This window comes from Sorex fumeus, unplaced genomic scaffold, assembly GCF_029834395.1.
Source record: "Sorex fumeus unplaced genomic scaffold, SorFum_2.1 ptg000047l, whole genome shotgun sequence".
Lineage (NCBI taxonomy): Eukaryota > Metazoa > Chordata > Mammalia > Eulipotyphla > Soricidae > Sorex > Sorex fumeus.
Genome location: NW_026606104.1, coordinates 26,970,400 through 26,996,925, shown reverse-complemented (window position 1 = coordinate 26,996,925; position 26,526 = coordinate 26,970,400). Strand labels below are relative to the sequence as shown.

General features: G+C 37.5%; 1 protein-coding gene across 1 annotated transcript in view; it reads right to left on the bottom strand.

The window, feature by feature from the left end:
• SLC44A5 (solute carrier family 44 member 5) overlaps positions 1 to 26,526 on the bottom strand; it is a 415,088-nt gene that overhangs the window by 39,952 nt on the left and 348,610 nt on the right. Inside the window, exons 5-10 of the mRNA XM_056123215.1 lie at positions 24,396 to 24,480; positions 15,766 to 15,894; positions 15,162 to 15,222; positions 11,216 to 11,339; positions 8,405 to 8,488; positions 1,254 to 1,366 (exon numbers count right to left, since the gene is read on the bottom strand). Coding sequence (XP_055979190.1) covers positions 1,254 to 1,366; positions 8,405 to 8,488; positions 11,216 to 11,339; positions 15,162 to 15,222; positions 15,766 to 15,894; positions 24,396 to 24,480 — 596 coding nt within the window. The remainder of the gene's footprint in view (positions 1 to 1,253; positions 1,367 to 8,404; positions 8,489 to 11,215; positions 11,340 to 15,161; positions 15,223 to 15,765; positions 15,895 to 24,395; positions 24,481 to 26,526) is intronic.

Sequence of the window (26,526 nt, the reverse complement as noted above, 5' to 3'; positions counted from 1 at the left end):
TTTATGATCCTCAAACAGACAGATTCAAGTCCTCTACAAGAAACAAATAAAGAAAACCCAAAGAGATATGCATTGTCTAGAAACATGCTAGGATGTAAGTAAGAAGCATAATAACCACAACTCAACATATATGGAATGTTTAAGTGCTTTAGGAAGTGCTGAGAGTTTCATATTCATTTCCTCATTTAATCCTCACAATCTTATGCAATAGAGATACCACTGTTTGTTCTAATATTATAGATAAGTAGGACACTGCAACACTGGTGGAGGTGTGGTGCTGGAATATGTTGTGCACACTCATCTTTTGGGCTATATCGCTGGCCCCAGAAATCATTCTTTTGAAATGAAACCTATCACACATTCAAGTATTGGTTCACACACTTCTTAAAAGGCAGAAATAATGCTGCTACTTGTGTTGTATTATTCTTGGGTGAGATTTAAATTCCTTTAGTTTAATTGATTAGTGCTTATTATAGACAGATATAATTACAGTTATAGTACATAGCATTTGTACTGCTTTTAAGCAGGCCTATCGAGTCAGTCAATATTTCAACACTGAAACAGTAACTCTCCATCCAATGAGTATAATTCAGAATACCTGTGCAAAGGGTAATACTTCATTATGGAGGACTGGTCAGCTAAATTACGTGGACTGAAAGTACTAAATTAGGGGCTGGAGCTATAGTACAGTGGAGTGGGTAGGGCGTTTGCCTTGTACATTGTGGCTGACCTGGATTCAATTCCCAGCATCCCATCTGGTCCGGGGAGTAATGCCAAGTGTAATCCTGAGTGCAAAGCCAGGAGTAACCCCTGTGCATTGTTGGGTATGACCCAAAAAAGAAAAAAAAATGGACTAAATTGAGAGAAAGATAGATCACACCTCTTTAACAATGCAGACTGCTCTTGGATCAGATAGACAAGTTAAAGGAATAAAATAAGTTGTCTGGAATGTTTTTTATTGACCTAAAAGAGATTCTTTCTACCTCTTTAATACCACTGGGGTGTAAGAGCAAAGATTGGTAGGGAAAAACGGAAAGAAAAATGTGCTTTGATAGCACTTTTTTTCCAAAATAAGGAAGAAAATGTTTTGATACAACAAATGCATGATTAAACAAACTGCTCAGGTTAACACTTTGGGGAAACAAATAAAAAAATAAATTTACTGCAAGTAAAATACTTCATGATAACTGATAAAGGCAACCAAAAAGAATATTCCTTTGATATTTTGTGATTTTAAGAAGGGTGATACTCACCATAACCTAAAACTCCAATCAAACCAAACATGAAGACCCAGAAGAGTAATCCAGCTGTGAACCTCAGAAGTATCACAAAGAACCAACTGAGGATCATGGCAATAGTAAAGCCACTGAAAGAGAAAACACACAATAAACACAGGGGCCAATTATGCTGAATAAAACATGATAAAAACATTAAGACATTTCAATTCAAAATATTTTTATACTATCTTATTTTACCCAGCTATAGCAACATAATGATGAAACTATGACTGAAAGAAAAAGATGGTTTCAGTTAAGCCTTCCATATGAGAGAGAGAGAACATCAAGGTATTTACACATGAATCAATCACATGGGTACCAGTAACTAATGTATTAGATCTACTGCCTCCTTTGAAGAAAAAAAAAATCACCAGTGCTTTGCAGAAATTCTATTCTCTTGAAGCCACCAAACAGAAAGTCACACTTTTAATCCCATGAGAAGCTATTATTGAGTCTCTGGATTATTCCAGTGTTACCCAGGATTCAGTATCTCCCACTTTGGGAAATACTGGATTCTATCTAGAAGAGGGAACAGTTTTACTAAGAAGCACCAGAAAAATCAGCTAACTGGAAAAGTCCCTAAATTGATATTTTTGTATTTATTATTGCTATGGTTTAATTATCTTTTGTTAGGTTGTGATATCTGACATCATCAAATATCTATTTTAGGTCTATAGTGTTCTGTGGGTTTTTATTTAGAACAATGATAAGACTTTTATGTCTCCTGGGCCATGTGATTTATGAAGTGACCAGTGGTCACTATTCTTCTGTTTTAATTTCTTATAATAATTTGACTGATTTATGGGAAATGTTTCTCCCTGCTTCATATATAAACACACACATATATATGTATATATATTTTAACTCAATGAAATTTACCAGATAATCTCATCAAAGAGAATAGATTAAGATTACAAGTTTGACTGTCAAAGAATTTATACCTCTCCTGGGGCTGGAGCAATAGTATACAGAGAGTAGGGTGTTCGCTTTGCAGCAGCGAATCCAGGTTCGATCCCTGAAATCCCATATAGTTCCCCAAGCAGCGCAGGAGTTATTCCTGTGCATAGAGCAAGAACCATCCCCTGAGAACTACTGAGTATCATATAAAAACCCAAATAAAAAAATAACTTAAACCTTTAATTTTATCTTCAATTTTACAAACATAATAATATGCAGAGAGCCAGCATGATAGTATAGTGGGGAGGGCATTTGCCTTGCACATGGCCAATCTGGATTTAATCCCTGGCATCCCATATGGTCCCCTGTGCACTTCCAGGAGTAATTCCTGAGTTCAGAGCCAGGAGTAACCCCTGAGCATCACTGGGTGTGATTCAAAAATCAAAATAATAATAATAATATGAATAATCTGGTACATTTTATGATTATATTGTTTTCAGGCTCCAAAAACAAAATCTTAACTATTGTCACTGGATAGCTGGCAGCATGGTATTGTAAGACATGGAAGGTACCTACATGATGAGAAATCAAAGTACCTTCTTAGATCATAGTCTTATACTTTTAGGATCTATACTTTTAGGATCAGAAGCCATTACCTTTTCAAGCCATAAACACTTTAATGATTTTAATAATATATGATTGGAAATTTTTTAAAAAAAAATTTGGGCCACACCCAGCAGTACTCAGATTTTATTCCTGGCTATGCATTCATGGATTATGTGGGGGACCACATGGGGTACTAGAGATTGAACATCCAAGCTCATTGAGGTTACTCGGGAGTTCAAAATGCGCTGAGCGTAAAGGTTCTCAATAAATTCAGAATTGCATAATGATACTTAACATCCAGAGAGATAGATAAAGCTTGAAATTGTAAAACTTTGACTGCAATCCCGTGCACTGAATGTCTCCTAGATACCACCAGTTCTTCCTTTATTCTGACCCTGGTGGGCCACCAGTACTGCCAGGCTAAAGCTGACCAATCACTTGATCAATTGATCACTTCACATCCCATTACTCATCAATTTGCTCGAGTGGGCACCAGTTACGTCTCCATTCCTCCCTGTCACGTGCTAGTGTAGCCCAATGGCTTCTGCTCGCTACAGGAACACGAAGAGCCTCAAACTGTTCATTCAAGGTCTTGACAAAGAAGTCTGACCATCTCATAAGTGGGCAATCACACGATCTTTTGACATCCTGTGGAATCCAGTTGGTAATAGCACTAGTCAAATGGTCGTCTTCAAATCGTATTATGTGTCCAGCCCATCTGATATTCGACACCTTGGCAAACGAGACAGCATCCCTGATTCTCAATCATTGACGGAGGTCGGAACTCTGGATTCCTACTCTCACTTGAATGAAGCATGATACTCCAAGCATAGCTCTTTCGACTCCTCTTTGGGAGACACAAATAACATCCTCAACCTGTTGTCATAGTGCTCAGGTCTCTGAGGCGTACGTTAATACAGGAAGAATGGTGAAGTTGCAGAGATGTACTCAGAGCTGGAGGTTCTTCATCCTCTTAGCTATTTTTTCTATGCTCCTGAAGGTGTTCCATGCCGCTCTCTTCCTCCTGCACAAGTCAGGTGCCAGGTCGTTCATCATGTTGAGTTCTCAACCTAGGTACATATAACTGTTGCACTCAGAGATGTTTGTTCCATTGAGAGTGAATGAAATATCAGAAATGAGTCCATTGCGCATACATTGTCTTCGTGAGATTCAGCTACAGTCCGACCTTTCTACACTCACAATCGATGTGATAGATCCATCAGAACGTCGGAGGGCAGTCATCTTGGTCTTGTAGTTGGCGAAGGACAGGCGGGCGTTACGAATACTTGTCCCGGCTTCTGCCGCATCTACCAGCACTTCTGCTCTTCTCTCTTTGAGGTCTTCCTTGATTGCATCTCTGCACTGCTTTGCGAGCTTGGACGTTAGCTTGCGGTTGCCTGAGGCATGCACCAAACCATGCTGGCGAATAAGCTCAAGAGTTTTCAAAGACAGACTTTTTTTTTGTGGCTATCTCTCTCTTGGCATTCTTCGCACAATCATGGAGGTGCTGAACCAGTTGATCGTATTCCTCGTCAATGTTGTCAACAATGGCATCTTCCCATGTTGCCGCAATAGTGCCAAAGAGCTCCCAGTTGGTGGTCGTTCTGGGAGTTCTCTTTTTAAACTTTGCAGCCCTTTCTCCCCGCTCTGTGAAGTAGAATTTTGCACGAAAGAGATGGTGGTCTGATCCCATTCGGAATTTTGGGACAACAGCGACATCAGTCAGGCAAAACCGTCGATTGAATATGATGTGGTCTATTTCGTTGTGGAATCATCCACCGGGAGACTCCCATGTCCAACGTTTAGATTCTGCCTTCTGGAACTGTGAGTTACCATGGATGGTCTTGGTCGACATGATGAACTCAGACAGTCTCTCACCCTGTTTATTCCATTCAAGGCCATGGGTCCCAATATGAAGTTCTTCAGCTGATCTTCTAGGTCCTATCTTGGCATTAAAATCACCCACAATGATCTTGTAGAAGGTGTGGTCTTCTTTATAGAACTTCTCCAGCTCCATGTAGAACTTCTCGATTTCTCTTTCATCATAATGAGATGTTGGTGCATAGACAACGAAGATAGAAACTGCCGGCAGTGAGGCACATCTATTCAAATGTAAACGTCCGATTCGGGTTGTTAGGCATTCGAATGAATCAATGCTCATGGCCAAGTTTGTGTTGAAAAGGACACCAACGCCTCCGACACCTCTTTTATCACATGTTCCGAGGAACAATTCTTTTCCAGTGTCGAAAACGGCATGGTGAGATTCGTGCCTTCTTGTCTCGGTCAGACCAATGATGTTGTACTTGATCATTTGCGCTTGTACCATCAGGTCCTCGATGGATGCATTTGATGCTAGCGTACGTGCATTGAAAGTACAGACGATCATTTTTGTCTTCCTTCGTTGTGGCAGCCTAGTTCGGCCTTGAGATTTTATCGACCTCTCCTTTCTCATCCTTCTCAGTGCTGCCATGTCAGTGAAGCCTTCAGGGTCAGGTGAATGAGACCAGTTGTAGTTACTGGTTTTCACATATCGAATACACAACGGATAGCTTGCCAGGCTCTTCCGTGTGTGCGGAATACTCTCGGTAGCTTGCCAGTCTTTCCGAGAGGGATAGAGGGTATGAACTAGGTAAATAAAACACAAAATGGTGGGTTATATAGAAGACAGCTAACTGTGTGAGAGTAGAGGAGTGTGTGCATACTCATACAGTGATAGTGAGTGGTGACAGTGGTGACAAGGAACTCAGAGAGGGCAGAAATTAGTTATATCTTGGGAAATCAAGAAAGAATCCACGAAATACAAGAAAACTGATTTTGAGTTATGAGGTAGATTCACAAAACAGAATACCATTCAGTGATATTTAGGACAAAATAAGCTATTTTCAGCAAAATAGAGCTCAATATAAACGTGAAATCAAATACACCCAGAATGAAGATGTCTACTGCCATACTACTCTGACTGTGCCCAATCTTGTCAGAATAAAAAAGATACAGTATTTAATGTTTTCACTTATATAAGGATATAAAACTTATGAACAAATAGAACAAAATAAAAGTAAACTGTTAGACATATATAACAGAGCTATATTTACCTGAAGAAATGCTTGGAGGGTGGTGATGAGGTGAGTTTGAGAAAGGGAAAGAAGGGAGGGAGGATAGGGAAAAGGAAGGGAGAAAGGAAGGGAGGGAGAAAAGAAAGGAGAAAAAGAACAAAAGAAAAAAAGGGAGGGAGAGAAAGAAGAAAAGGAGTTTTTCAGGATACAACAAAAGATATGCTGGGAAGACAAGAGAATGTACAAAAATAAGGAGATTTGACAGATGGATGTGCTATTTAAGTTTAGAGTGTAGACTTAGCGGCTGAAGAGTACAGCATGTAGGATGCTTGTCCTGTTTGTGGCTTTCTGGGGTCTGATCCCCAGTACCTGATATGATCTCTGCTGTGCCACATCAAGAATGGTTCCTGAGCACAGAGCAAGGAGTAATTGCTGAGCACAGAGCAAGGAGTAAGTTCTGAGCACAGAGCAAGGAGCAATACCTGAGCACTGACAGGTATGATCGAAAACAAACAAAATGATATATAGTCTTAAAAATTGTGTGAAAATGAATATGGGAAATTAAGTTGGGTCAATATGAAAAGGGCATTTTAAAATATATGCAGAATATTTTATATTAATCTCTGATCACCAAAGATTATATATGCTTTTGAGGTTTTTGAAATTGATACAAGTCATATATTGATAAGTCATAATTATATCACATGTATCCACTTCAGTATGGTGACTGCATTATTTTCCCTTACCTTTCTAGGGATGCAAATCTTAGGAGTAAAAATTTAAAATCTCCTGCAATTTAAGCCCCTCATAATGACAATAAACTTTCATGATGAAGATAACAATCTATGTAGAAAGGATGTGTCAAAAATGTCAATGGTCCTTTGAGGGTGAGGACAGGACAAATAAGAAAACACAACCAGTGGGGGCCAGAGAAATAGTAAAGTTCCCATCAGGGTTTGATCCCTAGCATCCCATATGGTCTCCAGAGTCTCCCAGGAGTTATCCCTGTTTAAGAACCGGACCCCAAAACCAAAAAGGAAAAAAGAAGGAAAAAAGATAACCAGTGAAACACTATCTACTGTAACATGTGATGATGAGTAGTAAATGTGCTACTGATGCTATCCTGACTTGAAGCACATATTTATAAACATACTTTTATTAGAGGCAGGGTGGGATGGAGGGATGGGGGGGTGGAAGGGATATTGGGATCCGTGGTGGTGGGAAATGGGCACTAGTGGAGGGATGGGTATTTGATCATTGTATAATTGAAACCCAAGCACAAAAATTTGTAAGTTTACAACTGTACCTCATGGTGTCTCACTAATAAAAAAATCAGCCCTTTTGGAAAACAGTATGGACGTTTCTCAAAAAATTAGAAATTGAGCTCCCATTTGACCCAGTGATACCACTCCTGGGAATATATCCCAGAGAGGCAAAAATGTGTAGTCGAAGAGACATCTGCACTTGTTTGTTCATTGCAGCACTCTTTACAATAGCCAGAAACTGGAAGAAACCTGAGTGCCCAAGAACAGATGACTGGTTAAAGAAACTTTGGTACATCTACACAATGGAGTACTATGTAGCTCTTAGAAAAGATGAAGTCATGAAATTTACATACAAGTGGTACAATATGGAAAGTATCATGCTAAGCAAAATGAGTCAGAAAGAGAGGGATAGACATAGAAAGATTGCATTCATCTGGGGGATATAAAGTAACAAAATATGAGATTAATACCCAAGAATAGCTGAAATCAACACCAGGATGATTACTCCATAGCTTAGAGGCCAGCCGGCTATTCTAGGGGAAAGGGTAGTTCAGATAGAGAAGGGAGCACCAAATAAAGGGTGTTTGGAGGATACTCCTAGGAGGGGAGATGCATGTTGAAAGTAGATTATGGACTGAACATGTTTGCCACTCAATGCCTCTTTTGCAGACCACAACACCCAAAAGGAGAGAGAGAACAAAAGGGAATGCCCTGCCACAGAGGCAGGGTGGGAGGGGGGGATAGGGGGAATATTATCCATGGTGGTGGAAAAAGGGGCACTGGTGGAGGGATGGCTATTTGATCATTGTATGACCGAAACCCAAGCACAAAGATTTGTAAATCTACAACTGTACCCCATGGTGCTTCAGTAATAAAAAAAAATTTTTAAAAAATGGAACCAGTAAAAAAAAAAGAAATTTAGTTAATAGATTAAGTATTACATTCATATGCTTTTCTGTGAATACTGAGTATCACTGTCACTGTCCTCCCGTTGTTCATGTCTCCATTGTGAGACTTGTTACTGTGTTTAGCATATCAAATACATCACGGGTAGCTTGCCAGGCTTTGCCGTGATGGCAAGATACTCTCGGTAACTTGCCAGGCTCTCCGAGAGGGGCAGAGGAATCAAACTCAGGTATATTTCTAAATATCTTTGCTCCATATTCACCCTATCTAAAAATAAAAGGTAGGTACTGATCCTTGAATGAAGTTTATTTACCAATATGAAAGAGAATTTGAAAAACAAATTCTACAAAGATAAAAATCAGAATCGAGGTGGAGATGAAACACCTGTATTTTCACTTACATGAGAATCCAATGCCAAGTTATTGCATAGTCTTCAAACACTTTGACTCCAATGGCCCTTGCTTCAAGGATTTTATTGACATGACTGAATTCAAAGGAGAAAAAGATCAATTATTTTTTGATTACTTCTAAACAGAATTATAAGAGGCATTTTGCAAGTTGCTGTTCAAAACATTAGAAGCCATTTATCAGCAGTGACTTTTCCTAGCCGCAATACATGAGGTTGTCACTATAGTAATCCTATGAGAGGCGAAATAGCTATACAGAGCGAGAACACAGCGTTTAATAACAACCAGCATAGCCTTTCCCTGTGCAGGGTCTGTAAAGAAACAGGGAACATATCAAATACATCAAAGGATATATTTGATGTATTTGATGTAATAGTAAAGAAATCTCACTACATGTATTAGTTAAGAAATATCACAAGAGTGAACTTAAATGATAGTATCAGCTTTTAATTTTCAAAATCTATACAGTCAAGAGTGAACATCATCTAGAGAGAGAAAGAGGGAAATTGCCATAGAGGCAGCGGCAGGGGTGGGATGGGGTAGGACATTCATGGTGGAAAATGAACACTGGTGGAGGGATGGGTGTTCGATTATTGTATGATTGAAACTCAAACATGAAAGATTTGTAACTGTATCTCATGGTAATTCATTAAAAAATTAATTAAAAAATTTTTTTAAAGAGCGAACATCATCATCATCTTCAATGCACCTTCCTTTGCCCGATCACATCAGTGGGAAGGTCTGCTAGAGCACACACAGAAAAATGTACAAATCATCACTGTACAATTTGAAAAATTATCAAAGTGAACACAATTATGAAACTACAACATCATTTTCCTTTGCCCTTTGCCCTATGTTCCCTATTACAATATTTCTATCTTTCCCCCAAATAACCACAATTCTAACATTTTTAGTAGTGATTTCCTACTGTTCTGTTTTGGTTTTTGTTCTTTTGGGCATACTCGAGGCTCTGTGTTCAGGGATCAGCAGATCATACGGGGTATGAGGCATTAAACTTTGGTTGGCTGCCATACAAGCCAAATACCATACCTATTGTGCTATCGTTCTGGCCCACTTTTTTCATTTTTTATAATTTTTTATTATTTTTATTATTTACTTATTTATTGAATCACTTTGAGATACAGTTACAAAGCTTTCATGATTGAGTTTCACTCATACAATGATCCAATACTCAGCCCTCCAGTGTGCATTTTCCACCACCAATGTCCCCAGTATCCCTCCCACCATCCTCGCCACACCCCACCCCCTGCCTCTGTGGCAGCACCTTCCATCTTACTCTCTCTCTACTTTTGGGCATCATGGTTTGCTATACAGATACTGAGAGGCCATCATGTTTGGTTCATTATCTGCTTTCAGCACATATCTCCCATCCCGAGTGATCCCTACAACTGTCATTGACTTAGTGGTCCCTTCTCTATTCCAACTGCCTTCTCCCCAAGCACATGAGGCAGACTTCCAAACTGTGGAGTGATCCTCCTGGCCCTTGTATCTACTATCCTTGGGTGTCAGTCTCATATTATGCTACTTTATATTCCACAAATGAGTGCAGGCATTCAATGTCTGTCCCTCTCTTTCTGACTTATTTCACTTAGCATAATAGTCTCCATGTTCATCTACTTATAAGAAAATACAATGATTTCATCTTTCCTAACAGCTGCAAAGTTTTCCATTGTGTAGATCTATCATCTACTCCCCGTGGCGTACCAAATATGCCAAATACCAGTAACAATGATAGGTCTCATTCTCCTAAAGAGCCTTGAATATAATCTCAGGGCTAGGATGAAAGAGACGTTACTGGGGCCTGCTCGAGGCAATCGACGAATAAGATCTATCATAGTTTATTTAACCAGTTGCCTGCTCTCATGGCTCCTCTTTTTTTTTTATCACTTACAGATGCAACAAAAGGCAATTTGGTTATGCTGGTTTTTAACTTTTTAATAATAAAATTGTATCATTATTTGTGATTAATTTCATATAAAATTTTATATGTGTGAAATTAATCTGTTATTAAATTCTCATCACAGAGAGCTGTATTATTGTATTGGGACATTTTATGGCCTTTCAAGAAAGAGGAAGTTATATATTGGGAGCAGGCATACCCAGGTATGTTCAGGGTTTACAAGTGGCTCTGCACCCAGAGATCATTCCTAGTGGGACTCAGGGGGCCATATGAGGTGCTGGTGACGTAACCTGAGTCAGAAGCAAGCAAAGCAAATTCCATGACCCTACTATATCTAGTTCCCATGTTAAATGTTTAATTCAACAACTGAATAGTGCAATAAAATTGTGTTTATGTTTAGTTGTGTTTGTTTACACCCACTAAAACTGACCATGACCAATGTGTATAGTCACGGGACAAAGCATTTGCTTTATTGTGTTGGCAGGTATAAATTTGTTCCAGTATTGAAGTCATTGTGGCTAGCTCATCTTCCTTTTAAAATCATGCTGGTAGTTTGATTATTTTAATTTTTGTATAGAACTTTCAAAAACACTCTTATTATGTTGATTTAAGTTATACTAATATATTTTCTTATGTATCCTACATGTATGTTGATAATGAATGGTTCAATCATTTTGAAAAACATTATTGTTCTGATTTACTCTAGTTTTTTCTCTTTAGACACTTTTCTTAGTGAACATATACCAATTTCTCGAACTCAGTGATATGTTTATTTCCTAATAAGTAATCTTCCTCTTGAACTGCTAATGTAACAGATTATTTACACTTGGTTACAATAATTGGGATGCATCAAAGCTGAAAATGGAAATATAAACAAACATACTTCGAAGCTGTCCTCAGTTCTAAAGCATTCCTTGAAGTTCCATTTCCATCTTGAAACTTAGTCCTATTTCCTACTGCTACAGTGCCATTTTCACTAGAGAAATCAGGGAAACATCTCTGGAGAACTGTAAAAATAAATGAAAATTACAATAATCACTTTTCTATGTATTTCTACATATTTTCTCCCTCTCTTAACTTTCTTGTTACTTATCATCAAGATTTTGCCGGCCCATATATAAACTGCTCAATATGGGTAACTCATTTCTTATTACTTTACATCTAGAACATTTTCTGAAGGTTCTAGGCTGACAAAGAAATCAAATTACCATACAACCTAAAATATAATCTATTTTTTTAAAATCATGTGTCATTTTATACATGATATATTCATCAAGTAGCTTAAAGAAGCATACCATGAATTAAAAGAATAATGATGATGTAACTTCCAGTGTAAACGTATTTTAATGAATAGGCTGGGGCTGGAGCAATAGCACAGCGGTAGGGAATTTGCCTTGCATGCGACCGACACTGCCAACCCAAGTTCTATTCCTCCACCCCTCTCAGAGAGTCCGGCAAGCTACCGAGAGTATCTCACCTGCACAGCAAAGCCTGGCAATCTCCCTGTAATGTATTTGATATGCCAAACTTAGTAACAACAAGTCTCATAATGGAGCCGTCACTGGGCCCACTAGAGCAAATCAGTGAACAATGGGAGGACAGTGCTACATTTATTTTCAGGATAGGATTATCTTAGATTTTTGTTTTATTTTTTTGGGGGGGCCATAACCAGTCATGCTCAGGGGTAATTCTGACTTGGTGCTCAGGGATTACTCCTGCTAAACTATATATTCATTCAACTCTTTCTCTGGGTCTGGATTTTTTATTTTTGAGCATCTTATCTGGACTGGATAGTATAACAGATAAAGCACTTGACTTGCATGGAGCCAACCTGATTAGATTCTTAGCATCACATATAGCCCCCTGAACCCTGACAGGAATGAACCTTGAGCACAGAGCCAGGAGTAAGTATTGAGCAGAGTTGGATGTGGCTCAACTACCCCCAACCTCAATACAATAAACATCTTATTTATTCCCAGAATAAAACTTTGAAAACTGGGGGTTAATAAATAATTCCTTAGAAAATAAAAAATTTTATGCTACTAAGTAAACTCTTCGTTCATTTGGTACTTGAGAATCTCATTTTTAGGTTTTTCATTTATGTTATTTTTTCCAGAGAGTGTAAATAGAAATCTTAATGCATTAAAAAATGGTCTAGACTATGTTGACATAGTTTCTAAAGTTGATTCACTTTCTAGTCTGCTATGTGCTTCTAAATGCTTCTATGTGCTTGCCACTTTATTAATCTATATGACTAGTGATACACTAAAGCCCAATTTAAAATGAAATGGAAAGGAAAACTAGAACTTAATTATTAATAAAAAACTCATTTATTTTTATTTTTCTGCTTATATTGAGTATTATGATTTCAATACAGTTAACTATAGTTTCATGCATATATTGTTCCAATACCACACCCACTACCAGAGTGCTCACTTCTCTCTACCAATATCCAAAGGACCCCTCTCAGTCTGGGCAAATATTTTCTCCAAGTCTGTGGGGTGTCTTCTCATTCCTGTTCTATTTCTTTTATGGACCAGAATCCTCTTAATTTCATGCAGTCATACATTTTTTAAAAATTTCTGCTTCTTTTTACTTGGCCAATAACATTGAATCATTGAAGACACATCTAAATTCAATGCCACGAAGGGTCTGCATATATTTTTCCTCAGCATAACTTAGAGATTGAGGTCTGTTCTAAAGGTCTAGAATCCATTTTGAAATGAGTTTTGTGTTAATGGTATGATGAGGTATATGAAATCACTTTTTCATATGTGCCTGACCAGTTTTCCTAGTACCATTTGCTGAAGAGACTTCAAATTCCTAGCTCTTTTGTCCAAAATCATTTATCTGAGCATATGTCTTTGGGCTCCCAATTCCATTATATTGGTCCAAGAGTTTGTCTTGATTCTAGTGCCCCACTGTTTTGATTATTAACACATTACAGTATAACTTAAAGTTAGGAAAAGTAAAGCTTCTCATCTTCTTTTAGTTTAAGTTTGTTTTGGTTACTCAGGGGGTTTACAACTCTACATAAAATTTAACAATATTTGGTTGTTAAATGTCATTGGGTATTATTATAGGTGGTGTATTGAATTTATATAGTGTTTTGGGAAGTATGTTCATTTTGATAATATTAAATCTTCTAGTATTTATTTCCTTATGTATTTTCTTATGTTTTCTTGTTTTGTTTTTTGGGCCACAACCAGCAGTGTTCCAGGCTTACTCCTGGCTCCGCAATAAAGCATCACTCCTGGTGAACTTGAGTAATCCCTTAGTGGACCTTATGGGGTGCCAGGGATTGAACCCAGGTCAGCCACAGGCAAGGCTATTATTTTACCTACTGTACTATCTCTCCAACTCCCTCATTGGGAGGGAGATATTACTTCTATTTTCCTATTACTTTTAGTAGTGATTTAGTTTTCTTTCTATTGTGCTGTTTTATTTTCTAAGTGCACACTGTATACTGTGCAACTTAACTAACTGTACTTGAAGGAACAGGGACTGTTTCTTGCACTTTTATGCCTATTTCATCTTCAGTGACTATAAATGATTCATTTAAAAGTATTTTGCTTAAAAATTTGTAACTTTTCTGTTGTTTATAGACACTTGTTACTCAGGACTTTTTGATCAAATGCTTTAAAGAAACTATATCTTTGTTGAAAAGCCTTTATAATGATCCAGACAAGAGAGATTGGAGCAAGCAAAACAATCTGTTGCTTGGTGGTAGCTACTTTGGAGCCACTTGAATTTCTATCCAAATGGATGACTACTGCCTTTCTTCCATTTTACAAGAAATATATATTCATAGCATAAATATAGAAATGAAAATGAAAAAAGAGAGAACATAGAAAATGCTCATAGGTGTACCACCTTCAAAACTGACACCTAATATTCTAGCATATTTCTTTTCAATATTTGTCTTTGAATGCTTTTTATATCTATTCAATTTATATATACTTAGATGACATTTTGGCTGGAGCGATAGCACAGCGGGTAGGGCGTTTGCCTTGCACGCAGCCAACATGGCCGACCCGAGTTCGATTCCTCCGCCCCTCTCAGAGAGCCCGGCAAGCTACCGAGAGTATTCGATATGCCAGACACAGTAACAACAAAGTCTCCAATGGAGACGTTACTGGGCCCGCTCGAGCAAATCGATGATCAACGGGAGGGCCTTTACTTTACTCTTTTTTACTTTAGATGACATTTTAATTTTAATTAACAGAATACAAAATATACAATATTTATATTAAATAATATATTTAATAAATACATCAAAATTTATTTTATTATTTGCTTGCTTTTGAACATACAGTGTTTTCTCTTTTTTTTTATTCTTTTTGAATAACTACCATGGATTCTTTAGGTAATTCTCTTAAACAACAAATATACTATAAAGAAATAACATATTGCTTCATCAGGAGGCATATAAATACAACAAATTTCAACTTATAATGAAATGTGACCCCACTTCACTGTCTAACAAGCAATTTATAAACACTTTTTGGCTAAATTCAAGGTTGAGTATTTAAACATGCTTGTATACCCATCAACCCCCCAAATAATCTATCTAAATGGATTGTATGGGTTTTCTAAGTAAATTTTGAAAATTTACTTTCGGTCTTTGTGTGCATTTTTATGAAACAAATGCCAAAAATTCAGAGAGCTCCCATGAAAAGGAGTCAGGAGAATGGCTTTAGCATCCCTCCTAATTGATAGTGGGGCTTTGGACCAGTTCAGAAACTATCATCAACTGCAAAATAAAGTGACTAAATTAAATAACTTCTTGATAGACTCTGAGTTCTAAAGCGAAAATAATAAATACTTACAAGGTCTACTTGGAAAAATTGCTGTTGGGCAATCATCATCCACTAATATTTGTGAGAGGGTCTAAAATGGGAAAAATATGTTATTTATGCATCAAAGGTTAAGTGATGATAAGCTGCTCACTTTCAGCATAAACTTTTTATGCTTCAAAACTTAAAATTCACAGTAATATTTTTATTTAAAATAAGTCCCATAATAATAATAAAATTATCATAAATACGTATTTGTTTAAGAAATTCCCTTGTTTCCAATGTAAAGTCAGTTCCATCAACAATGGGATGTGCTGAAGCTAATAATCTTTGAAATTATGAATCTTTGTCTAAGTCACAGTCTAAGTATGACTTTTGATTTTTCCCCCCCTTAACAAGCCAGCCTCTTCTCTGATTTACAAGTTTCTTAACTATTTAACATAACGTTTAAGAATTTCCTTATAAATTTTAAACCAGATTTATGAGTAATTATCAGACTGGTTCCAGAGGTAAAATTCTGCTCATTACTAAATAGTGTTATAGCTTCCTTGCCACATTAATGAAATGGCAAATGCAAATTAGTTCCCAGCTCTAGACAAAAGAAACAGACAAAAATACCCAAACAAAACACTCCTACCTTTGAAGGTTCAGACATATTAGATTTGCAGAACTGTTTGTAATATGTCCAATGTTCTTTGTCTTTCGGATATTTATATTGTATTTCTGTGTATGTAAAAAACTTATCGGGGCATTTGGAGACACAGATCTTTAAAGACAAGGAAAAACAATGGTAGGAACTGATGCAAACAAAGAAAACACCTATAAGGTTTGATTTCTAAATTATTCACCACAATAAAGAGCAAGAACCATTTTGCTTTGTTTTGGGGCCACACCCAATGATGTTAAGGGGTACTCTTGACTCTATAGTCAGGAATCACTCCTGGAAGGCTCAGGGACCATACTGATGTCAGGTATTGAACACCAGTTGGCTGTGTGCAAGGTAAATGTCCCACTTGCTGTGCTATCACTTCAGCTTCAGCGAGCAACTTTTATCTTTTTGGCTTTTGAGGGGGCCACACCTGGAGATGCTCAGTGTTATGCATTGCTCTGCACTCAGGAATTATTCCTTGTGGTGCTTAGGGGAACATATGAAATGCTAGAGATCAAACCTGGGTCAGACACATTACCTGCTAGACCATGTTCCAGCTCATAAAGCACTATTTTTTATCTAAGAAAAACGGAATCAATGTTCTGATCTTAGTGTAGAAACAAAGCTTTATGCCTAGTTGTCAAATCTACACCTTTCTCTTTGATGATTTATCTCTGCTAAAGCCAGAAGATACTGCACAATGACAATGACAGAGTTAATTTTTTACTTCTGATTTTGAGATAACAGTAAATTTACATGTAGCTGGGAGAAGTAAAATATTCCAAATGTACTGAAACAGTTTTGCCCAATGATAATAAGTATAGTATAATATTTCAACTATGAAGCTGATATTGTTATAACTCACTATTTTATCATGTTTTCAATTTTATATGTACTCATGTGAATGCTTGTGCATGTATGCACATACTATCCTATGAAATTTGCCATATATATGAATTTATGTGCTATTACCAGGGGACAATGGTAGACTTTAAATAAAATAATTTCTTGGTTTTAGTTTTGCTTGGGGCCACACCCAGTAGTGTTCAGGGCTTACTTCTGACTCTCCCTCCAGATATGAGGTGCAGAGAACTTGAACTTGTGGTCAGGCGCATGCAAGGCAAATAGCTTAACTGCTGTATTATCTCTCAGAACCCAATAAAATAATTTCTTATACCTTTCTGAGTTGGCAGATAAGAGTATAATTAGAGTTTTTCTATGTGTTTTATACATTTACCGAGTTAATATTTCTTCCTTCACTATATGAGTAAAATGGAGATTAAATTACTTCAAACATCGACTTTTGCCTGCAAACTACTGGTATCATGAATTTTCAACAATTCTCAGTACATAATTGGGTTTTTATTATCATTAGAAATAAAATTAGAGTTACTGCAAAAAAATCCAATTATTATTGAAGTCTTTTACTAACACTAATAAATTGTGTGCAGAGAGATTACCATTTCAATTACTTGACATGAGTGACCTTGGGAGTCTCTCAGTGCTAAACCAGAGCACTGTGTTTGCCCACAGAGTTACCAAGAAATGATGGAAATCCAGTAAGATGAACCTAGCTTTGAATCTACAGAGAGAAAGCTGAATCGGGGAAAATGAACTCTAGTGGTTTCACTTTTATTTCGGGTAGGGCGTCTGCCTTGCACGCAGCCAACATGGCCGACCCGAGTTCGATTCCTCCGCCCCTCTCGGAGAGCCCGGCAAGCTACCGAGAGTATTCGATATGCCAGACACAGTAACAACAAAGTCTCCAATGGAGACGTTACTGGGCCCGCTCGAGCAAATCGACGATCAACGGGAGGGCCTTTACCTTTTACCTTTTTTATAATAAAAAATGAATATGACATCTAGCCAATCTAGTTGAATCCATCCTCATACTACCCCACCCCCACCCCTGCCCCACCATCCTTTCAGTTTTACTTCGTGAAAATATTCTCAGTTCAGACTTCCTTTCCTTTCTGTACTTTGGCAAACGTTTTCACCGACAAGACTAGCTCAACCCCACTGACTGTTCAGCAAAACTGCTGCTGAGATTATTTTGCTTTCCTATCCTCTGGATCATGTTCCTGTTACATGAGGACATTTGCCTTTGGTCACAGCAAAGTAGCTGCATAACTAAAAGGGCATCTCAAATCTCACAGTTTAAATCTCTTTGTAGTGGGAACAGTTTAACTTCCAGAAATTTTGACAAGGTAAACAGCCCATCTCCATATAGACCTCTGAATTTTCTCTTTCATTGTCTCTGGTACACACATGTGCACATATATATAAACACATATACATAATCACATGTACTCTTAAGGTATTTTTTTGTTGCTTTCTGGTCATATACAGCTGTGCTCAGGGCTTATTACTGGTTTTTGTGTTCAGGTATCACTACTGACAGGCTTGGGGGGGGGGGTGTCATACGGTTGTTAGGGATCCAACCCGGGTTGGCTGTGTGGAAGGTTAAGTGCCGTAACCACTGCACAATCACTCTGCACCTCCCGTCCCTAGTCCCTGCCCCCCCAACACTCATATTCATCTACAGGAAATATTTCACAGACATTCTAAAAAGCTGTGGGTAAATTCTGGGAGATAAGTTATTTAGACTATTTACATGATTTTAAAAAATAACTGAATTCTTCCACTGACTAACTTTAAATAAACTTATATATGTGGATTATTATAACTTCAAATGCCCTAAATGATGGCATAAACTACTGAGTACTATGATGATTTCTGTATTTATAAATATAAACACACACTATGGTCTATCACACATATAAGTGTGTATATATACAACTTATATAGGAAAGTAATTAAAATGGCAAAAAATAATTTGTCAAAAAGAATCACATCAAATTTTATTCGATACAAATGAGTCATTAAAAAACAATATAGCAACTGTACTATTCTCTCTCTCTATTAGACCAATTTATTCACCGAAAATAGGGTGCTGATTAGTAGCAATCAACATATAATTATCCAGAAATAAAGGTCACATTGAGGTTGGATATCCTAACTGATCACAATCTGTCCTTTAAGTGCTTATTATGCAAGTGTGGCTCATGCAGACAGTTAACAAAACATAATGCGTAAAAGCACAGCTTTACATCAGCAGGTGCACTCTTTAGCCTGGCAGACTCAAAGTAACTCTGCCTTACTAGCCGCTAAAATAAATTCTGAATTAGCTAAAGGGGTACTCTGAATATAGTTCACCATTGTTTTGACATTTTCAATTTATAGAGACTTAGCTCTGTAGTACTAATTAGGGTTTGGTGAGTAGAAAAGAGAGGTGCACTGAAGGTCAAAAACACTAAATTATCTGGGCTGAGGAAATAGTACAAGAGTTCTATTTCTGACACCACAAGTTTCCCTGAGCATTGCTGGGTGGAGGCCAGGAAGCTCCAGTCATCACTGGATATAGCCTGGTGACTTCTTGTGACCCTCAAGGTGGTCCTGGTGTTTCGTCTTATTCAACTCTCAGTCCCAGGGGCTGAGAATTGAAGTCTCTGGGCTCCCCTTGATAACCCTCCTCCCAACTGAAACAAAAACTACATTAACTATGAATAAAAAATGGTCCTAGTAAAGGTTTTCCAAAACATAAGAAATAGCATGTTGACTGTTATATCATGGAATAATTAGTTTATATAGGATAATGAAAAATGTTTTAGACTAAGGAGTAGGAAGATAATTCATTCACTTGTTCCACAAATATTTATTTATTACCTTTTGGAGCCAGTCCTAAGTACTGGTAACACTATATTGAACAAATTAAAATCCTTGCCTTCAAGCAGTTTGCCTTCTAGCAGAAAGAAATGGATAATAACAGGTAAATAAGTTGCTTGTCATATATTAGTAATAAGTATGATGAAGTAAAACAAGGCTAGAAAGGGGGATAAAGGATGAAAAGTGGATAAATGGATTCTAATTTTAAACAGGTAGTTAGGAAAAGACTTTCTGAAAAGGTAACATTTGAAAAAAAGTCTTAAAGAATACAAGTGCTCAAACCATGGATGTTTGAAGAGTAAGACCCTGAAGCAGCAGCTATTCTGGTTTTGTTTCTTTGTTTTTGGGGTGCCATACCCAACACTATTCAGAGTTTACTCCTGGGTCTGTGTTTAATAATTATTCCTGGTGGTTCTCAGGGGGACCTTCTGTGGTGCTGGGGATGGAATCAGGGTAAGGCACATGGAAAACTAGTGTTTTAACTGCTGTGCTATCTCCCCAGTCCTAGAGTTTTTCTGGATCTTTTCAATGGAAAACATCACCCAAGTGGACAGACATGTGGCCCAAGGATTGGGCAAACAGTGAAGGATCTTATAGGTTATTGTTATGACTTTGGCTTTAATCTGAGCAGCTAGGGGAGCTGAGGAGGGGAGCCATCAGGAGCCAGGTGGCGACTAAGTAAAGGAGAGACATAAGAGACATAATATGACATATTTCACAGGTTAAGGAAAAAATACTAATAGTCAGAGGTAGGTGGGAGGACAAGATAAAGACAGAAAGATCATTGAGCCTTAAGAGAAAATCAGATAACAGTTCTTTGAAAGAAATGGTGACCATTCATTTGATCTAAAATATATTATGAATAAAGATCAGAGGAATTAATGACAGTTGACACTTGTGACAGTTGACACAAATTTGAGAGACAGAAATAACAAAGTGATTCATTGGCACCTGTAGCTGGTATTAATTAAAATAAGAGAAAATGTTGGGTGGGGAATACCTTTTGGAATGAAGTTTAAGATTAGAAATTGAGTTCTGGAGATACTAAATTTGAGATGCCAACTAACTAACCATGCAGAGAAATTGCACAGATGGTTGGATGCAAAGATCTACTGTTTAAGGAACACTCTTATTTATGGATATAAATCAAGAAGGGTAACATATAAATAGTGTTAAATGCACAGGACTAGGCAAAATTACTAAAGGAGTAAATGCAATTTCAGAGGTCTAAACTTTGTGCCAGAGGAAACACAGTAGTTTAGGAGATGCTGGAAATATGATCAAAACACTCCAATAGGGAGTATCAAGGAACTACTTATACGGAAAAAATATATAAAAAAGAATGTCTGCAAGTCATTCTATGTCTCTCTCTCTCTTTCTGACTCATTTCACTTAGCATGATACTCTCCATGTCCATCCACTTATATGCAAATTTCATGATTTCATCTTTTCTAACAGCTGCATAGATTGCTGCATCCATTGTGTAGATGTACCAAAGTTTCTTTAACTGGTCATCTGTTCTCAGGCACTCGGGTATTTTCTGGATTCTGGCTACTGTAAATAGTGCTGCAAATGTCATTTCTACTGTACTTTTTTGCATCTTCAGGATACAGTCCTAGAAGCGGTATTGCTGGGTCAAATGAAAGCTCAATTTCTAGTTTTTTGAGAAATGTCCATATTGCTTTCTAAAAAGGTTGGACCAGTCGGGCATTCCCACCACCAGAGAAGGAGAGTCTCTTTCTCCTCACATCCACACCAACACCTCACTTCCACACTTTTGTTTTTTTGAATATGTACCATTCTCTCTGGTGTGAGATGTTATCTTATTGTTGCTTTGATCTGCATCTCCTTGATTATTAGTGATGAAGAGCATTTTTTCATGTGCCTTTTAGCCATTTGGATTTCTTCTTTGAGACAGTTTCTGTTCATTTCATCACCCCATTTTCTGATGGGATTGGATATTTGCTTCTGATAGAGTTCAACTAGTGTCTTGTATATCCTTGATATTAACCCCTTATCAGAAGGGGATTGTGTGAATACCCTTTGTGACTGTTTTTGTATTCTGAATTGAGGTTTCATTTGAGGTGCAGAAGCTTCTTAGTTTAAGATAGTCTCATTTGTTTATCTCCGTTTCCACTTGCGTGGTCAGTGGCGTTTCATCTTTGGAGATACCTTTAAAACTCATTTGTGGAATATAAAGTAACATAATAGGAAGCAAACACCTATGGACAGTAGATATCCTCAGATAGTAGATATCCTTAGTAGATATAGGGGACAGGAGGATATTTCCATGGCTTGGAAGCCAGTCTCACGTGCTGGGGAAAAAGGCAGCTGGGTTAGAGAAGGGACCACTAAGTAAATGATAGTTGGAGGGCTTGCCTGGGATGGGAGATGCATGCCGAAAGTAGACTATAGACCAAACATGATGGCCGCTTAGTACCTGTATTGCAAACCATAACACTCAAAAGGAGAGAGAGAGAGAGAGAGAGAGAGAGAGAGAGAGAGAGAGAGAGAGAGAGAGAGAAAGAGAGAGAGTGAAGGAATGTGCCTGCCACAGAGGTAGGGTGGTTGGAAGGGGTAGGATGGTGGGAGAGATACTGGGAACATTGGTGGTGGAGAATGGGCACTAGTGGACGGGTGGGTACTCGATCATTGTATGACTGAAATGTAATGACAAAAGTTTGTAAGTCTGTATCTCAAGATGATTCATTAAAAAACAAATAAATAAATATGTAAAATCCTGATGATAATAAAAATAAATAATGTCTGCCCAAGAAAGCCAAGAAGGGAAAGTATTTTAAGGAGACATTGATTAAGCAATGTTTTAGATCAAGTAAATTTGAATTGAGGACTATTGGCTTAATAAATGGAGGTCAAGGCTATCATTTGGAAGAAACTGGAACAGGATTAATCCTTAATGGTAATAAAAAGATATCACTGTCCTCCCATTGTTCATCGATTTGCTCAAGCAGGCCCAGTAACATCTACGTTGGAGACTTTTGTTGTTACTGTGTTTGGCATATCGAATACATCACAGGTAGCTTCCCAGGCTCTGCCGTGCAGGCAAGATACTCTTGGTAGCTTGCTGGGCTCTCCAAGAGGGGCGGAGGAATCGAACTCGGGTCAGTCATGTTGGCTGCATGCAAGGCAAACGCCCTACCACTGTGCTATCGCTCCAGCCCAATAAAAAAAAATAAAATATATATATATGTATATATATATATAGCGAGAGAGAGAGAGAGAGAGAGAAAGTCAATAGAGTGAGACTACTCTTTTAGTATAAAAAGTACTGAGATAAGGAGCAATAGTAAGATGGGATGTGCGATCAAGGAGAGAATATTTTAAGATGGAAGAAATAACACAATGTTTGTATACAAATGGAGAGGCATTAACAGAGATGGGAGAAAAAGAATTAATGAGCTCACCTGAAAATGCATTTAACTGTTAAAATAATTTTTGAAGTAGTAAATTAGCACAAAAGGAAGAAAACCTTAAGGCTTCAGGATCCCTCAAAGGCATACTTTTTTCTTTGTTTGGCATCAGTGTGGCCTAAAGACTATCAGAGAGAAGACAATCTGCCAGGTGGATGAGCAAAGGACAACAGAATGTAATGGGTGAGGAAGTTCCTTACAGAGAACACTGTCAAGGACAAATAAATGACCTCAGTGCTCAATACCAAAAACAACTCCTCCAATGGAAGATTGCATTTTCATTTACCTAGCCTCATTCCCCATTGCATGTCCAATGGCGAAAACTGATGGAAGGGCTATGCATCACTCATAGCCCCTGGATGCTGGATTAATGAGCATGCTCTATAGAACTCTGAACAGTTTCCCCTGGGAATGGGTGGTCCAGACACCAGAGGACAACAGAGTTCACTGAAGTGTTTGCGTCTTTCCTTCTGCTTCTAGGTGTGAACATGTTTAAAAGGAATATATCTTGCCATATGAATAAAAATTCAATGTGTTTATGTAAAGTTTTAAAGAGCAGAAGTGCTTCACTTATGCTGTCTGTTTTCTTCTGGCTATTGGATGTACATGAGGAGAATTTAAGAGTGGAACCTCCTGATCAAACAAGCCTGGAAGAGAGTCACTCACTGACCACAAGTGCCACCTTACACTGTGATATGTGCCCCTAACAAGTTTCATTGTATAGTCACCAAGTAACTGGGGTTTATTGATTACAGTGGTTAGCTTTGTTCTTCCCAATATTGACTGTGAAAAAAATATCTCCACTTCTCTTGGAATATAGTTTATTCATTTATAAAAAATAAACAATTAAGGGCTGTAGAACTATTAGAGTCATTAATTGATATGCTTTGCATGTGGCTGTTACTAATTTGATCCCTGGCACCACAAGATTCCCCCAGAGCATTGCTAGGTCACATCCCTGGATGTCCCAGAGTACCCCTGTGTAAACTGAGTCGTCCCCAACAGCATAGGGACCAAGAGGCAGCACCTCTTCAGTTCTTTACATAGAAACTCTGGCCCAGTTGCCCAGAAATTTCCAGGAGGGTCCTCCAGGCCTCCTGAGCACTTCTTGGGAAATCCAAATTAATAATTGTAATACTACTACTATATGATAATATATAGTTAATAATAAAAATAACAACAATAATAACTAAATAATAACTATAACAATAATAAGTAGAAATGAGCGGTTGTACAAGATAATCACCAAGGGTGCTTAGTGATTCTAAAATGATTAACTCTAGCCTAACCTAGTTTTGACTGCCTATAAAAAAATGAGATAATATTTACATTTTCTCATCCTTCATAAATCAATCATTAGAGAGAGAAAAAAACTCAAATGTTTTTTCTTAATTTTTAATTAATTTCTTAATTCTTTCATCCAAAATTACTAGCACCATCTTCACGGTATCCTGTGCTTACCTGTGTAGTAGGGCACTGCAGGTTTATCAGCACTGCGGGATGGGAACAGCTGAAGAGGTTAAAGTAAAACAAAATAGACTTGTTCCTGTTAAGAAAGCAAACAACATACAATAATCATTTAAAGAAAATGATCACTACTTCCAGACGATGTGATATTATATGTGAAAAATTCTTTGAAAGATTACGCTAGAACTATCAGAGACAATAGAGAAACATAGAAACTGGCAAGATACAACATCAAAAATTCACTGTATTTCTGTATGCAACAACAAACTAGTGGAGAAAAAAATTCCAAATAATGCTATTTATGATTGCAGCAGGAAAAATTAAGTACCCAAGAAATAGCTGAACCAGGGAGCTATTAACAAGCTAGAAAGCAAAACAAACAAACAAACAACAAAAAAACCTTAAACACTATATTTTGAACTTTTGTATTGACTCTTTACACAGACACATTGTATTTTGTATTATTCAAGTAATAATAGATATCATTGTGGGGGGCTGGAGTACAGGGGGTAGGGTATTTGCCTTGCACGTAGCCAACCCGGGTTCGATCCCCAGCATCCCATATGGTTCCCTGAGCACCTCCAGGAGTGATTCCTGAATGCAGAGCCAGGAGTAACCCCTGTGCATCGCTGGGTGTGATGCCAAAAAAAAAAAAAAAGATACCATTTTTATTTACTTGAAAATTATGTTTAAAAGTTACTATCTATTAATGTATTTTTCAGGGAAAGAGCACAACTGGCTGTTCTCAGGGGCTTCTGTGGTGTTGTGCTCAGGTGTCTCTTGCTCCCAGTGGTGTGGGGGGATATTGAGATGCTAGGACCAAATTTCAGATTACAGCATGTAAAGCTCCACTCCAACCCTTTGAACTATATCCATAACCTGACAATTTTTATCTACCTTTGGTGAAAGAAGGCAAATCATTTAAAACCATGCTGAGTATCAAAGACTTCCAAGTCCATAAGGATAATTTAGTGAAAGCTATCCCAGAATACTAAAACTAAATAAATACGTGTGCCCCTTGTGGGGGAGCAGGGCACAGAGAGGTTCTCAGAGGTTACTACTGGCATATTGCTCAGTGGTTGCTCTCCTGCTGGTGCTCAGGGAACCATGTGGTGCTGAGGATCAAACCCAGAAATTACTGTAAATTCAGTATTATGAATTTTCATAATTTCCCTCCTGGTTTTACTTCTAGGAAGAAAATTATATCACTTAAAAAAAAGAACTAGAGGACATAAGAGGATAGATATGTATATGGATTATAACAATTAACATTATTAACATGACCATCTTACACCAAGAATTTTATAGACTAACCGCAATCTTCAACAAAATTCCAATGACATTCTTTGAAGTAATAGAACAAGCATTACTAAATTCATAAGGAACCACAAAAGATACTGAATAGCCAAAGTCATCCTGAGATAAATGGAAGTATCAGGCTCTATGATTTCAAAATATATTATATAAAGCAATGGTAATAACAACAGCATGTTATTGGAATCAAAATAGACAGATAAGTGTAATAGATGTGAGATGTGAGAATCCAGAATTAAATCCATATGGACATATGCACAGTTGGTTTATGATAAAGGGGCCAAGAGCATAAAATAAAAGAAAGTACCTTGACTAGTGTTGGGAAAGCTGGATAATTTTATGTGAAAGCATAAAATTGAATCATTATCTCAAACCATGCACTAAAGTTAAATCAAAATAGATAAAAGACTTTGGTGCTAGACTTGGAATCATAAAATACAAAGAAAACATAGGCAATATATCATACAATACTGACTTCAGTGATGTATTAGGAATTCAACTCCACTGGCAAGGGAAACAAAAGCAAATATAAAGAATCAGATTTAATCAAACAAAAACCTCTACACAGTAAACAAAACTATCATTAAGACAAAAAGGCATTCTACCAAATGAAAGAAAATATTCACATATCACATAACAAAGAACTAATTAGTATCTAACATATATGCAAAAATAAAACCTCACAAAACTCAACAATAATAAAAAAATTCATCAAGAAATATTTGGAGAATAGGGCCTGAGAAACAATGAGAAAAGCACTTAACATGTATGTGGCTGACCTGAGTTCGGTCCCCAGCTCCTCACATTTCCC